Source organism: Chamaea fasciata, unplaced genomic scaffold (assembly GCF_029207755.1).
Source record: "Chamaea fasciata isolate MVZ Bird 193981 ecotype frontalis unplaced genomic scaffold, bChaFas1.0.hap1 SCAF_1, whole genome shotgun sequence".
Classification (NCBI taxonomy): Eukaryota; Metazoa; Chordata; class Aves; order Passeriformes; family Sylviidae; genus Chamaea; species Chamaea fasciata.
This window is the reverse complement of record NW_027094086.1, coordinates 56135438-56151510: the sequence shown is the minus strand read 5'-3', so window position 1 is coordinate 56151510 and position 16073 is coordinate 56135438. Positions and strand designations below refer to the sequence as shown.

Below are 16073 nucleotides of genomic sequence, written 5' to 3'. Positions count from 1 at the left end.
AACCTAAATAAAATGGCACAAATTTTGTGTTAAAGCATTAACATGGTTTTTGTTCACAGATATTGTTGGAAATGGTTTTCAAAGTTACAGGGGGAGGGAGGTGGAGTAAGCTAAGAAGCTGCAAAACTGTGTGCTAGGAAATAAATACATACGAAGTATAAAATAATTAAGTAATTTTTAGGTTAAATCTTATTGTCCACTTCAATTTAGTGCATGCTCTCTGCCTATTTTACAATTTAGTTGGAAAAGTTTGTAACTGATCATTTTGTTCTGGCCTCCCCTTGGAGGGAATGCTGTGCAGACTTTCTGAAATCTGGGCTTTCTGCTTATATTACACTAAAAATGTCCACTCTTTTTCATATTCTGAGTGTAAATTTGGCTTTAGTCTAGTGTTCCTTATTGCTTTCCATAACTGTCTGAAGTTGTCTAGCCAGAAGGGAACAGTAGGTGCTGGTGTTTATGGCAACTTTGGATGGCTAAAAATGATGGCCTACCCTGAAATGTGTTTAGATTCATCCTGGCTTTAAAGTATTTTTGAGACAGGGCAAGCTGTGGGACACCAAACGCACTGTGCTACAGGTGAGGTTACCAAGATCTCTTCCCTCCCTTCAGCCTCAGGACTCTCCCTAATAATGCTGGAAGTTAAAATGAATCATTTATGAGCATCAGTAGACACATGGGTGGGGCCTCTTTTAAAACTGGTATTTTGTTGATGCAACATGTGTGACAGCCTCTTAGTTCTGAATATAAGTGTTACTGAGAGGAAATTAGGCTGGTTCTCAGAGGAGATCAGCCAGACCTTGCAGTGTGTCTTGCTGAGCAGCTGGTATCCCCACCAGTACTGTGCTTCAGGTACCAGTACATGTGGAAGAAAAATGGAAGGTAAGTCTCTTGAAACTTTAATATCCCTTAAACCAGGGCTGAAAACAGAAATAATTAAATGGTCATGTGTACAGACCTAAAAAATTGCACATATTTTTGTGTAGAGATTACTTGTATGTTTAGATTTTCTTTGTGGAATTAGTGAAAAACAGGAAAAAACAACTTTTGAAAAAAACTATTATGAAGGAAAAAGAGAACTATGGAAAAGATTTAGTGAAACAACAGCCCATTGTGAAAATAGGAAATAGCATGGAAAAGAATAAATTTTATTTCTAGCAGAAGTTACAGAGTGCTAGGTTTCAGTATTCTCATGCTAGAAGAAATTATTTTCCAATGAATACCTGAAATATTCTGCCTTGAATGAAGGAAAAATATGAATTGATAGAAATTGATAGAAAAACCTGTCACTGGTATTGATGGACAGGTTTCTACCAGAAGCAGAAGACCAGTAAGAAATGTGAAACTGAATTGCCTTTCGTATTTTTCGGAGCTGTCTTTGCTTAAGAAAGCATTCATTAGCTCCTTTGTGATCCAGTTGCAATACTTGAATCTGATAAGCAAACTGTGGGCTGACTTTAGAGAACTTCCCTGGGAAACGTAATATCTCAGCTCCCTGATGTTCCAGTTCCGCTGGATTACTGAGTGGATGAGCAGTAGTTGTCTTGGTTTGCAAACACCTCCAGAGACCAGGCAAGAATCAGGTTCTTTCAGTGTTCTTAACCACAGGAATTTGTCATGTGTACTATAAGCACTTTCGGTTTGACCAGAATACTTTGTGTTATGGTTGACAACTGTCATTAAGATACGAGATTTTCAGTTCAATTCTGTTGCTTTTTCCTCTCAGCAGGTATGTTGTATTCATGGCAATAATGATGTAATGCACTCCTGTATTTTTTGGTTATAATTGATCATGTGCATATTTTTATCATGGGTAGCACCCAGCTCTGCACTTGTTGCTGATCTCTGTTGAAGATCTGAATGACCAAAACATTACCAAATTTAAATAGATAGATGAGAAATAATATTATTTTTATTCAAAGAAAACAAATCAGATTTTTTTTGCCTTCTCCCTTCCTATTCCACCCCCTCCCTTCCCCCCTCTACCCCCAATTAATTTAAATTATTTAATTCAGGATGTGATCCTGGGAAACTCCACTGATTTGTGTTAAAAATGTCCTGGTCCTAAGAGCTTAGCTATGAGTCTCCCCTTGTGTTTGCATGGGAAAAATTATTTCCTCTTAAATATTAATTTTGTATTCAATGAGTACCCACTTAGTTAGAGAGGTTGCATTGTTAGATTTTTCTGTAGGCTTAGTAGGACCAAACTTAACCTTTAAAATTATAATAATATATCAGACTTCGTACATCAGTAAACCCAATTTCCAAAACTGCTGAGAATCTGTAGCTCCCATCGTCTTCAATTAGAGTGAAGAACTTTGGAAAATAAAAAGTTGTATGCAAATAAGTAAAGACGAATGCTGCCACCCATCCTTCTGGCACCAGTGTCATAATCACTCCTATGAAATGACTGATATTCAGGCAGGATGCCTAAGGGGGAGTCAGCCAAGATTTTTGTCAAACTAATCACAGCACCTGGACTAGATTGTCAACATTTTAAAATATCACAATTTGTGAATATTTCCTTTTCCATTAGGTTCCTCAAAGATATCTGCAAAATTTTTTTTGTGATTTTGGGAGTGCAGACTGAGGCATTTGCATGCATATTTAAAATTATTTGAAATTTTGGGTAGATATTTACACGTATCTCTTTTTTTTTCATAAATCATTTAGAGTACCACTTAGGCTTTAAAATACATGCACAAGTTATCAAGTTATCAAGTTTTTTATTTATTCTATTTGGTTTTTTTTATTTCTTTTATTAAACAAACCCAAAAATCTCAAATGATAGCATGTGCAAAACTGTAACTGTCTGTAGACAGCATGTTGTAATGTGTGGAGAGAATATTACAATGCAAATTCAACTTTTCAAGTAGAGGTAATAATATGTCCTTCAGCATCAGATATTTATAATACAGTCAGGCACTATATAAAAGAAATGAAACTTGTAGCACAGCTTTAAAAATCAAAGAGTTAGACAAATTTCCATCTGCAAGCTAGGAAAGTGGTGAACTTGTAAAGGAACTTTTATGGATGTATGTCTCAGTTTCAGTCTTGCTGAATTTTGAACAAAGCCTTGAATGAATTTTGAAAGAGTTATCTCTCTTTCATCATTGTCTCCTCTTTCACCTAACCTTATCCACAGTCAAAGTTGGGAACTTAATTATATGGGGCTCTTTCTTTGTGCTCCTTTCTCTGTCCTGCAGTTATTGAGCTGGGAGAAATCGACTTGAACTGCCCTTCCAACTGTCAAATACATAATACCCATTTCTTCGGAACTGACAGACAGATAATAAGGAGAGGGCAAGCCTTTAGCTTTTACGCTCGTTTCCAAAATCGGGAATGGGATGACTCCGTGGACCAGGCTGCTTTCACCGTGGAAACAGGTAGACGCTCCCAAACACTCTGTAGTCTTTCCTTGTCCTTTGCTGGTTAGTAATATTTCCCATAGTCTTTAGAAGACTTCTTTCATAGTCTTCATATTCCTATAACCTACTCATGTTCTGTATGAAGACACTACCTTCCCCTAAATCAGGCAGTTCTTCTAATATGTAAAGTTTTCTCACTTTGCTGGAGAAATGACAAGTGAAAAGAAATCCACCCTTGGGAGCTTCGCCTTGCAAATGATGCCTAAGCAAATTGCTAGCCTTTTACATGTGCTTTGTTTAGTAGTCTGATGGAAGTGGTTTTTATTATCCTGAAAAGGCCTCAGACCCTGTGAATCAAATGAGACGAAATGCACCTTCCCAATGGGCAGATGTCTGGATCAAACCTGCTGGAGTGCTTCCTACAAGATTCATCAGCCAAAATGCATCAGTATCAGTGTGTTTCCTCCCTCCAATGTCTGCATTGGCCGCTATATTCTCAATATGCAAATCACATCCTGTGGTCACACATATCAGCGGTGTCTTGGAGATTTTTATGTCCTTTTTAATCCTTGGTGTGCAGGTAAGAGCTCTAGTGACAATCAGATTGTTTTAAGAAAAATAGCTAGTCATGAGTAAAGCTGTTGAAGATATTTATTCTTTAGCTGGTATATAAAGGATGTAGCAACAGAAACTGAGAATCAAGGAGAGATTTAATTTTTTTATTTTTCTTAATGGTAGAAGGGGTGAGGTACAATTTTTTTCCCACAACTTTTACAGTGTCTTGATAAGACAGAAAGCACTGGAAAGTTTCCTCTGTTCATCAGGAAACACGGTTTTGCTGTGAGAGTGACTGAGTACTAGCACAGGTTGCCCAGAGAGGTTGTGGAGTCTCCATCCTTGGAGATACTCAAAAGCATCACATCCATCTGGATGTGGCCTGGGAAACTGGCTGGAGGTTGGACCAGATCACCTCCAGAGGCACCTTCCAATATCAACCATTTTGTAATTCTGTGAATACTGTGTTATCATAAAATACTATAATACAAATACAAATTAAATTCTGTAGATCTGGCTCTGGTAGCAAGAAATTCTGGAGTCTGTAGGACCTCACCAAAATCATTACATGTCAAATATTCACATTGTCTGTGCTGATTTTATCTTAATCAGATACACAACTCTATGTGCTGAGTGTTTGACTTGTAGAACAGCTTAGTGTGAAGATAAATTGCAAATTCTTCCATTCATGTGTTCAACAGCAGAGAGACTTATTAAAGATATTATCTAGCTGTAAGTAGGAATGAATTGTCTGTAAGTTCTTAAAGAGCCCACAACCTTCAACATAGTTAAAAGTATAAACCAAAAACCGGTAGGAAAGGAAAGAGGGATCCAGTGATGCAGAAACACAAAAGTAATAGAAAGATACATTTTGTCTGAATGAAAACTCTTCATCTTTTCCAGATGACCCTGTATATTTGGACAATCAGGCCCATAGAGAAGAATATATTCTGAATGAACATGGAATACTGTATGAAGGAGTTCACAAGCACATAACCTCTCGACCATGGCACTTTGGACAGGTATTTTTTTTAACACTTGTTCAGAAATAGATGTATTCCATGTACTGATAAATGAAGTGTTGTCTGTATTTTTTTCACAAATGTATGCTCTATTGGTAGTTTAAAAGTTTTTAGGATCAGTCCAGACTATGCATACACAAACCAAAATGTCTGAGAATTTTCTGCAGCCCAAATAACTGGAGCAAATTTTATCTAGTAAAATGAGGGAAATTGCAGAATCTTCTGGGAACAGGTGAAACAAATATTGTGCTTATGAAGGAAAATTATTCCATTGGTCAAACATAAGTAAAAATGACATGTTTTTACCTTTGGTTTTCCTTCACCAAAGGAAACACCATGCAGACCACTAGGAGCTGTTCTAGATTTAAAAATAGAAAAAAAAAAAAAAAAGAAAAAGAAAAAAGAAAAAAAAAGAAAAGAAGGGCAGGAGAGGAGAGAGGGCAGCTCATATAAGTGAAAAGGACTGGATTATTGATAAGAAAGGTGCTTTAGCAGTGTCAGCACATCATGATGCCTGTGTTACCCTCTTTTTCCTCAGTTTGAAGATGGGATTCTGGATATCTGCTTGAAGATCTTAGATATGGGTGCAAGTTACCATCACGGCTCTGATCGTGACCACTGTTGGCGCAATGACCCTGTGCATGTCAGCATGGTGGTGAATCACATGGTAAGATCTGTGGGGGTTTGAGACTTCTGAATAGATCAGGTCACACTTCATTATATTGTAGAAGGACAAACTGCACAATAATCTAACACAGCAGGAGAGCAGGGAAAGTATTTCCTGTGCTCAGATTCACAGGAAAATTAAACTTGCAATGCTATTCTCTGATTTTGAGACGTGCTTAGAACATGAAAATATGGCTGGCTGTTTGAAAAGGTTGTTTTTCTTTTCTCTTTCTAGATAAGCAGCCACACCACTAACAGTATAATGAAAATTCCAGAAAACAATGATTACCTGAAAGGAACAAAGCCATTTTCCTGGAATGGAAGTGTCCCTATTCTACAGCAATGGTACAGTGGCAGGTGCAGGCCGGTCAGATATGGGTACTGTGGATCTCTTGCTTCAGTAATGTGCACAGGTATGATATTTCAGTTTACCGTTACCTAGTTTATAGAGAAAAGAGAAAACAAGGATCAAAAGCCTCTGACCCTAAAAACTACTCGAAGAATTTCACGCTTAAGCATTTTACTAGAAAAGAAATTGAGTATTTTTCTCGTGCTCCTGATATAGGTTTTATTATAAACCTTTTGCTTTCCTATACAGGCTGAAGAGCAAAAAAAGTAGTCCCATCTTCTCTGTGACCTTTATATTATGCAGTTATCAATACTGAAACTTTTATTAAAACACAGAGCAAGTGCAACATCATTGAATCATGGAATAGTTGGGGTTGGATGGGACCTTTAAAGGTTGGCTAGTACAACCCATTGTGGAGTCAAAATTTATGCTTTGGGTGATGTTTGAAGGATGAGAAAAACCACTAAGTTATGAACAAGAAGACCTCTAGTAATATCTCCAAACCACAAAACCATTAGGCTCTATTCTCCTTTTAATGCAAAAGATTAGATAATAGTGCACTAAACTCTACAGACAGAAGATCTGAGTTCCAAGTTTATACAATTTATCTACTGAACCTGCTTCAACATTTAATGAAGAAAGTTAAATTGAAGTCCTCTTGATGAATCTATATGTACAACACTATTTATTAAAAAAGTGTGTTTTATTAATGCAGAATCAGGTTAATGGTTTCTGAACTTAAAACCTCTGGTTTTTGGTTGGGTTTTTTTTTTTCATTTTTATTTTAAGATAGAAGAGTAAAAAAATATTTCTTTCTGCCAGGCTTTTTTTCAAACTGCTTTTCAAGAACTAAAAACAATTTTGAAGATACTGTGTCCCAAATATTGCTTCCTATCCATTGTGTTTCTATAACTGCAAGAATATAAGATAATTATTTATAAAATAAATGAAGGATTTGCCTCATTAATTGTGATTTGTAACAATTCATACTTTTTTTTTTCTTACAGTGATGAGGTGTTTGGGAATTCCAAGCCGTGTTGTCACAAGCTTCTGTTTTCCTTGCTCAATTGAGAATCCCCTTGGTATCAATGAGGTTTTTGATTCTACCGGTAAAAACCTGTGTGGAAAAGACAAGTTATGGTAAATAAGAAAAATATAAACCCCTTTTTCCCTTTCAAAGAGTTACATGATAGGAAAACTGGTATAAATTTAGCAGATTGGTGTCTATCTTTGGTACATCTCTTTCTTTAGTGGGGTAATGCTCTTCAGTTTCCTAATAATGCATTTCAGAACTATGAAATTACAAAAGAGGCTGTCTACTCAATGTAGATTTTCAAAAAAGAAAAAAAACAAAACCTCTTGTGAGAATTCTTGCTGCCTTATCTTTCTTCAGCTTATCTTTCTCAGCTGAAAAAAATAAGGGCATCAAACTTAGTAGCTGTGAAAGTGTAAAGTAGACCATGAAAGGCAAGGGAAAATTTATCACTTTTGTCTTCAGTCATAATCACTTGGTTGATACGTATGTTGTCCTCCTAATGTTCCTTGTAATGGATTACTTCATTCTTATAAACCTTTCAATTTCTGTTAAACTGAAACAAAAGAACTGTGTTGGCATGTTATCATCTAAAAGAAACATGTTTTGCAATCAGGTCTATGGGGTTCTGGAACAAATTTCCAGTCTGAGTGACATAAAACAAACAAAATCACTCCTGTCACAAGCATAATTAACAGTGTTATGACATACAAAATCTTCAGCTGACTAAAAAGTTATCACTGACATGGTTTTGCTCTGTCATAGACATTAAACTTGGTAATCCAAGAAACATCTTTAGTTGTATCTTCTTCATTCTACAGGCGATACCACTGCTGGAATGAATCTTGGATGGCTCGCAGAGACATAAACCAGTGCTGTGGTGACTGGCAGTGTCTGGATCCAACACCTCTGGAAACAGGCAGAGGTAATTTAACTGTAGTTGGAATAATTTCTCTTAGATTACATTGCTGAGTTTCCCTACTACTCAGGTTATGATGTGATATAACATTTTTGTTCTCTGGTTTAGGTTCAGCTTGCAGTGGTCCTACATGGGTTCGAAGCATCAGAGAAGGGGAACTGGACTTGGATTATGATGGTCATCATATGTTTTCTCGAGTAAATCCAAACTATGTTGGCTGGCTTTCCCAAAACAATGCCAAAAGAACAAAATTTTTCTGTGACACGTGGCCATGTGGACAGCGTCTAATCACCAAGAGTGTTGGCAGTGAGCAGTTTGAAGATATCACTGGAGCTTACAAGCATGAACTAGGTATGATGAAAACAAATTAAATTGGTTAGAGGAAATTTTACAGGCTAAAAATATAAAAGAATCAAAGTAATCTCTCCTGTGTTTAAATGTACAAAACAGTCTGATATTGTCTTCTTATTTTTTGAGAAAAAGGCAGATGATTTTCTCTTCAAAGATCTTGATTTTAAAACTTATATTTGGATGATTCAAACAAAGCACATACTAATAGGATAGGATAGGACAGGATAGGATAGGATTGGATATTTCAGCTGGAAGGACGTTCAATAACCATTTCATCCAACTGTCTCATATATCAGGATTGATTGAAAGTGGAAAAATACTATTGAATACCTCTTTTTAAGGGACTGACAACCATGGCCCATCAACCATCTCTCTAGGAAGCCTGTTGCAGTGTTTGACAAGCCTCACAATAAAGAAACAGTTCCTGGTGTCTAGTCTAAACCTTCCTTGGCACAGCTTTGAACCATTCCCATGCTTTCTGTCACTGGACAACAGGAAAAAGAGCTCAGCACCTCCCCTTCTTCTTCTCAGGAAGCTAGGAAGAACAATGAGGTCACTGCTCAGTTTTCTTTTCTCCAAACTAGACAAAGCCAAAGTTCTTAGCTGCTCCTCGCAGGACATGCGTTTCAGTCCTTTAAATAGCACTGTTTTTATGGATATGTTTTGGTCTCACCTTTAAAGTATTTAAAAACATTATTAGATTATATAATAAAATATTATTATTAGAGATGATCTAAAAAAACCCACAAATTCTTCTAAACCTAGGATTAGCACCTTACTTGTTGCTTCTTGTACTCGGTCTGTCAGAAAATAACAGAAAAAGTCTGCCTACTTTTTAAATTCCTGTATTATTAGAATATTCTGCTGTTCTTACTTTGGGCCAGGGATTACTGTTTTTCATATTCCAGTAGATGGGAGGAGCTCAACCAGCAAAATTGCATAAAGGAATGAACAGTAGGTCACAGCTGACTGTACATTTGCAGGCTCTGTGGGGTTTTTTGGTTTATTTTTGGTAGGTTGTTTGGAAAACAATTGATAGTTTCTTTGTTTTAATGGCATATTTTTTTTCTTTTGGGAGAATGGTAACATCTCATATTCACCCTCATCTTTTTAAAGAGTTATATTTTTAGTTTTGTTTTAGCTATACATCTTGAGACTTACATGACCATTTTTATATTTAACTACTTAAAAGTAAAAAAAGGTTTTTAATTTTTTATTTTCCCCTGAGGTATTTATTTTCTTCTGTGCATTCAGTCTGCTGTATCTCATATTTCATATTATCTGGTGCATTTGTTCTACAAGAACCTGCTACTTTGGATTCCAGGAAGAAGAAGCAATAAATTTAATTATCTTTATATTTGGGTAGAATAATAATAGGGCTCTTGCTCTTCCAGCAGGTTCATTATCATATATCTTCTTCAACAGGTTCTGTGAAAAGCAAAGAAGCTTATTACCGGGCTTACAGAAGAATTCACCCAGGGTATTGCAATGCTTCCAACTGCCATATCGACAGAGAGTTATCATCTCTGAAAAACCCATTTCTGAGTGACTCCGGAATTAACATGAGGTTGAAGATGGCCAACTGCCCAATGTATGGTGAAGATGTCCAACTCAACTGGCTGCTTGAAAATTTGCGTAATGAGAACAAAACCCTGAAGTTTAATTTGTGTGCACAGATTATAACCTACAGTGGTTGCCCAATGGATCAATTTTGGAAAGACAGTGTGAATGTCACATTGGGTCCAAGGGAAGGTAAGTGGGTGAAATTGTTTAATACCCTGTTCTTTTTTATGGAGATAGTTGGTTTTTAGGATTTGTGGAGACTTCCTAATAGTGGTGGGAATTGAAATGCATACAAGGTTAAATATCAACAGCTGAATTCTCTTTAGGGTGGTCACTCAAAAATCAACACAATGTATGGCATGTAAATTGTAGTCTTTCCTTAATTTCTCAATGTCTAGAGATTCTTATGATAGTTTAAAAAATTGTTTCATTAAAATTTCAGTTCTGGACTATATACTCAATACAAAGATAAAGCTGCAATTGTCTATCAGAGCAATGTTTTCTTTGACAGAAGGTATCAGCCAGTGTAAAACACTTGCTTGGAGCACCTAGACATACCATAGGCTGGGAAGTGCAAATGTGTAGCAGAACAAAAATGCCTGTTATAAATGCCATGGTTAATGTCATTTTCTGGAAGAAATAAGATCCCTTTAATTAAACAACATCATTATAAAACAAAATTTCATACTGATATTAAAATTCTATTTTATGAGGCTTTAATTTGCCTCTATTTGTATTATTGTTTTTAAAATTGTACAGGAAGGAAAGATTGCAAATTTTGCTTAATAATCATCATCATCATAATTGTCAACTAATCTTACAAATTCATTGACAGATGAATTGAAAACTGTGAAACTGCTGAAGATAGCAATGTATCACCCTAAGTCAGGAAAAATGTTGTCTATTTCAAAGATGTCATGATAACTTAATATTTAATTAGTCATTTTAAGTGTGAGTTAAACTTTAGGAGGAAGGAAAGTGGGACTATTAATAAAAAATCAGGAAAAAATTGAAATTATTTGTTTTACAGTGAAAAAAATTCCTCTGTGTATATCATACAATCAATATGGACCTTATCTCTATGATCACAACATTATGAAAGTAGTTGCTCTCTCAGACCCAGAGTGTGGAGAAGTTCTGATGGTGAGCAGAGATATTGTGGTCAACAGACCACCTGTTATTGTAAAGGTAAGAAACTTTAATTATGGAATTTAGGATCTAAGGAACACACCTGGGAACTCTTATTGGCCACTTCCTAAGTACAGTGTCAATAAACTTAAAATACTTTTTACATTTTTCTTTTATTATATTGCCTTTTTTTTAATTTAGAGAGATTGATGTGATTTTTAAAGTGAAACATTTGACTTAGTAATGTATAGAGATCATAGAAGCAATCAGAAAGAAATGTATATTAATAATCCTTTTAATTTGTTTTCCTTCCATTTATTTACCTCATTGTCAATTTTGTAAGGATTAAAAAACATAAAATGTGTTTGTTTCTTTTTTAACTAGCTACTGAGCCAACCCAGACTGAAAGTGCCATGTACTGCAGAGATCTCCTTCTGTAATCCTCTCCAGGAAGATATGAAGAATTGTGTAATGACCTTAGAAGGGTGTGGTTTATTCAAGGAGCCAATGACCATTGAGTAAGTTCATCAATTCTTGAAATGGGGATAGTGCTAGGAATTGAACTAAAGTGTGCAGTTCAGAACAGCTTTTGAGAGAGGCAATAGTTGTGATATTTTTGGCGTTTAGCACATGAACAGGATGTTTTGCCTCTTATTACTTTGAGGCACCACTGAAAGTCTCAGTCCTCTTGAAACTGATGATCATTTAAAGCTGGCAAGGAATGCTGCTGCTTCAATTTTTTCAAGATTTAATTTAAGTGGGTGCATCAAATATTTGTCTGCACACTTGTTTTTACAAGAAGTGCTAGCTGGGTCTCCCATCCCTTATAATCCTATTGAGTTTATAATAAAATTCCTCTAAATATTCATGAATTGGCACTAACCACATACAGGAACAATTAGAGAATGACAGTGAGAAATAGCAATATGCATTCTAAGCTCATAACACCTTAATCACAGGAAACTGGACACTTCCAGGATGCTGTAACATTCTAGGAAAAGTAGCTGTTCATTAATATGCATTGCTTCTCTTCATGACAAGGAAAACTGACAAAAGTATGACTAGTTTTGAGGGCAAGAAGTTAAGAATTGTTCTCACTGAATAGTAATGAACTGGATTCCACAAAGCTGCCCTGTCGAACTGCTGGAAATGGTAAGCAATAAATATACCTTTGAGGCAGAAGGGTGCTACATTTTTTAAGAATTCAAGTCAGTACCATAAATGATTTTCCAATTCCAATAACAGAATTGACTATGGGATTTTTCTCTTGGGACAAAAGTTTTTACCATGCTTTTCACAACAGAGAATATGGTTTTTTTTAGAAGAAGACAAGAATAACAAAGACAGTTTCTAAAATATGTCATAACAACTCAAACTTAATTTTGTGTGCTCCTCTTGTAGCGCTTAGGTCTCTGAGTGCTAAGGATTAGGGTCCTAATTCTTTTGTCTTGCTCCAGTTTGGGAACACTGGCATCCAACCAACAAGCACGGACCGTCGTGGAGTTCACACCTTACAGGCTTGGCAGCCACCGACTCCTGGCCAACCTTGGGTGCCACAAGTTTGCCTACTGCAAGGGATGTGCCAAAGCCGAAGTCTGTTGCTCCGCAGGCCAGAATGGTGTCCTGCCCGTCAGCCAGAACGGGTCATTCCCAATGTGTGAGAATGGCTCAGTCCCCACGAACGGCTCTGGGCCTGTGCCTGTGGCAGACCCTGCGTTCAACTCCATGTGTGAATATATATGTATCCCAGTGTGCAATCCAAACTGCAGTGCAGGGGGGCAGCCTGTATATGATTTCGTGTACCTTCCTGCGGGCCATCCTTTGTGCAACTCCATCTGCAACCAAGGCTTCAATCCAAGCATCAATCCTGGGTTTGAGATGGGATGCGATCCTGGTTTCCGTGTCATATGTGAGACTGTACCTCCTGCTTCCTGTGCTCCAATGGCTCCATCCATGTATAGCTCCATGCCAGCTGCAGCACCCAACCCTGTTTGCACCCCTATGCCTCATGTGGTGTTTGAGACAGGTCCTGCTCCCACACACCCCTCTGGAGGTGGAGGGGGCCCGATGTCCTATTCTGTCTCAGTCCCTGCAAATAATGCGGTGAGTGCGTTGCTGACCCACTTCATGGCTGGCCCCAGTCCCAGTGGGGCAACCCAGGCAGTCCCTATGTCTGCTCCACCATCCTACTCCATGTGCTCTCCAGTAGTCCACACCATTGGTAATCCCATGCAACCTCCAACTCCCCTTTCAGTGCCTGGTGCCTCCATCTCACATGTCGTTTGCGGCTCCACACCCTCTCCCACAACACAGCCTCCGTGTGGCCCGATGGCCACTGTGCCCTCCCAACCCCTGAGTGCCGCGGTACCCCATGGTATGTGTTCCCCAGTGGCTTCCCCGGTGCCCCGTGCTGCTGACCGTAGCAGCACCCCAACGGTGCTGCAGGTGGGCAGTGCCTCTGCATCCCACTCACTGTGCTCCCCAGCACCCCGTCCCGTGGGACCCCCCGCTTCCCACTCGCTGTGCTCTCCAGCTCCCCGCCCAGTAGGGCCCCCTGCAGCTCACTCCCTGTGCTCTCCCACCTCTGCCTCGGTGGTGGCCGTGGGGGCCCGCCCTGCCAGCTCGCCTGCCGCCCAGCCCTTGGACTCATCAGCTGCCTCCTGCCTCCCGTGCTCCCCATCCCCGCGCCCCCTGGCAGGCCCCACCGCCCGCTCCCTCTGTGCCCCCATCTCTCGCTCCATCTCCCAGCTTGTGGGCACCTCTGGGTCTCGCTCATTGTGTGGTTCTCAGTGGGGCCCTTCCTATGACACCACCACTCGCTTGGGCTCCACGTGGGCTCCCTCCTCCCGCTCACTGTGGAGCCCTGAGGGGCGGTCGGGCTACTCCTCTACCCGCGCTACCTACGGCTCACTTACACGCCCACCGTACAGCTCCTTGAACCGGTCCTCCTACACCTTGTCCCGCACTGGCTACAGTACCCTACCCCGCTCCACCTCTCCCTCTCCCTATGCCACCCTGACCCGCTCCGGGTCGTGCCCCTCTGGCAGTACCCTGGCTCTGGCAGGGTCCCGCAGGCCCTGGAGTCCCACAAGGAGCACTCTCACCTATTTCAAGCGCAAATATCTGTAACAGAGAGTAACCTGGAAAACCTAAAGGCAGTGAAATAAAGCCTGTGTGCAGATGCTTTACAAGAGGTTAGAAATAGGGTGATGAAGAGCAGCATGCTGCTCCAGAGCATTTATCTATGGATTTGAGATGTGCCAGAAAGCAGGCTGCCAGCCAGCTGCTGAGGGATGCATTTGATGTAATACATGTACGCCTTGAGATATGGTATGGTGGAAATGACAAATGAATGTGCTCCCCGCGGAGCCGTTGTGACAATAGTGACACCGTGCAGGTAAATCAGACTTACTTGCTCAGTCAAGCTGTTTTATAAATGATGTGCTTTCACTCTCTCTTCTCTTGATTTTTTGCAATGCACATTTCTCAGATTTCCCAGAGCTACAGCACTCGTAGCAAATCTCTCCCCCTGCATGAAATGTGCTGTCATTGGGATGCTACAGAGGTGACAGCAGACGTGCCTTATGTCTCACCTAACAGACACTGGGCCCCTGAACCCCAGCGTTGTTGTGGCTTAGATCAGTTCTGCATGCACTCTGTTTCTCTTGTTGTGTAACACTGAAAACTATGGAGGTCACAGAGCAACTAAATCGTAACAAATCACCTGAAGGTTTTACCTGCATCCTTTTTTTTATCCTTTTTTTTTTTTTTTTAAATAATAATTTTAGCTTTACTGCTCTTGATGTATTACAGACCTACTATCAGGAATCCAAAGGTCAGGTTAGAAAGTCTGCAAATTTGATGAATAATTTATACAATATATTGGCTATTACAACTTTTATATAGTTTTTCATATAACATATTTCAAAAAAATTCTCACATACCTTTGAATGCATTTAAGTTACTAGGAAAATCTCTAATTCCACAGTTGTGTTTTTTGATTGAGTATAGCAGGAAAAGTCTGTCAGTAGACCTGAACTTAGAAAAGGAAGTATGATGTTATCCTTATTTCCAGCACCCAGCCCTCCCAGCTGAAAGGTAAAGTAGGTGAAAGGAATGTACTGCCTCTTCTTCAGATGACAGTACTTTTCCAGCGCTAACCTTCTCCAGGTGTTTTAGGACTTGATATTACACATTGTCATAATGAAACTATCCCTGAATTTTTGATTTACTCATAAGAATTTTGGATTTACTGATAACACCTCCCATCCCTCCATTATTTCCCTCTAGTAGTCCATTAATTTTAGTAGCAAGTGTAGTGGGGTTTTGCGGTAAGGTAAGTTTGCTGGTGCTGCAGAATCTTCAGCCATGTAGCAATAGTATTTCAGTAGTATCACTGTAGTTCACACCCCTATGCGATGAGATAGAGTAACCTGAGGATTTTGAAAAAGTGTGGTGTCAGATGGTAGCTATGAACATGCCAACACTATCAACTGCATAGTAATTCTGAGTATGGTAGAAGAAAGATTTGCCTGGATATTGTAGTAGAGTGATCATAACTCAGTGACTTGTTTTTTTTTATTCAGTTTCAATAGTCTGCATTAGATATGTGCTGAGAATTCCTTTGCCTGACTGACAATAAAAACAGAAATTTAAAAACCACCTGTCATTCTGTTGTTTTGGTTTCTTTTTTATTTTCAGTAATACTTCTTAAAAAGTGATGACTGAATCTCTGCAAGTGAACTGGTTTGTTAAATCTTCACTCCATTTCTGTTAAATTTCCTGTTCTTTTCCTCAAGGTCTGAAAACAAGGCTTCGGAATACGATCTGAAATGAGGGGAAATCTGCAAATTTTTTACTTTACCTGAAATATTCAGTTTGATATTAGAGGAAAAATGAAGCCATCCTCTTTGCTCTCAATAAACCTTTCGACTTGCTGCGTGAATTCTGTAAAAGTCTCAATCCCCAGAAATGCCAAAATGAACCAAACTTTGGGTGACAGAGGAAGAGATAAAAAAGATACTGTCAGTATTTACTTAAGAAAAAAATGTGATTTTTTTTGGGGAAAAAGTGTTATTAGTACATGGTAGCTAAAGAATTCTCAAATAACATTTCAGAT

General features: G+C 38.8%; 1 protein-coding gene across 1 annotated transcript; it reads left to right on the top strand.

Annotated features, from left to right (window-relative positions):
• The first annotated feature begins 719 nt into the window (after positions 1-719).
• Positions 720-15616, top strand: LOC136290458 (protein-glutamine gamma-glutamyltransferase 5-like). Its single transcript, XM_066184907.1, has 13 exons — positions 720-882; positions 3207-3386; positions 3706-3948; positions 4827-4945; positions 5484-5612; positions 5847-6024; positions 6968-7100; positions 7815-7918; positions 8021-8263; positions 9689-10015; positions 10857-11014; positions 11339-11472; positions 12412-15616. The coding sequence occupies exons 1-13, from the start codon at positions 720-722 to the stop codon at positions 14081-14083; spliced, it is 3783 nt and encodes a 1260-aa protein (XP_066041004.1). The 3' UTR covers positions 14084-15616.
• Positions 15617-16073: the final 457 nt, after the last annotated feature.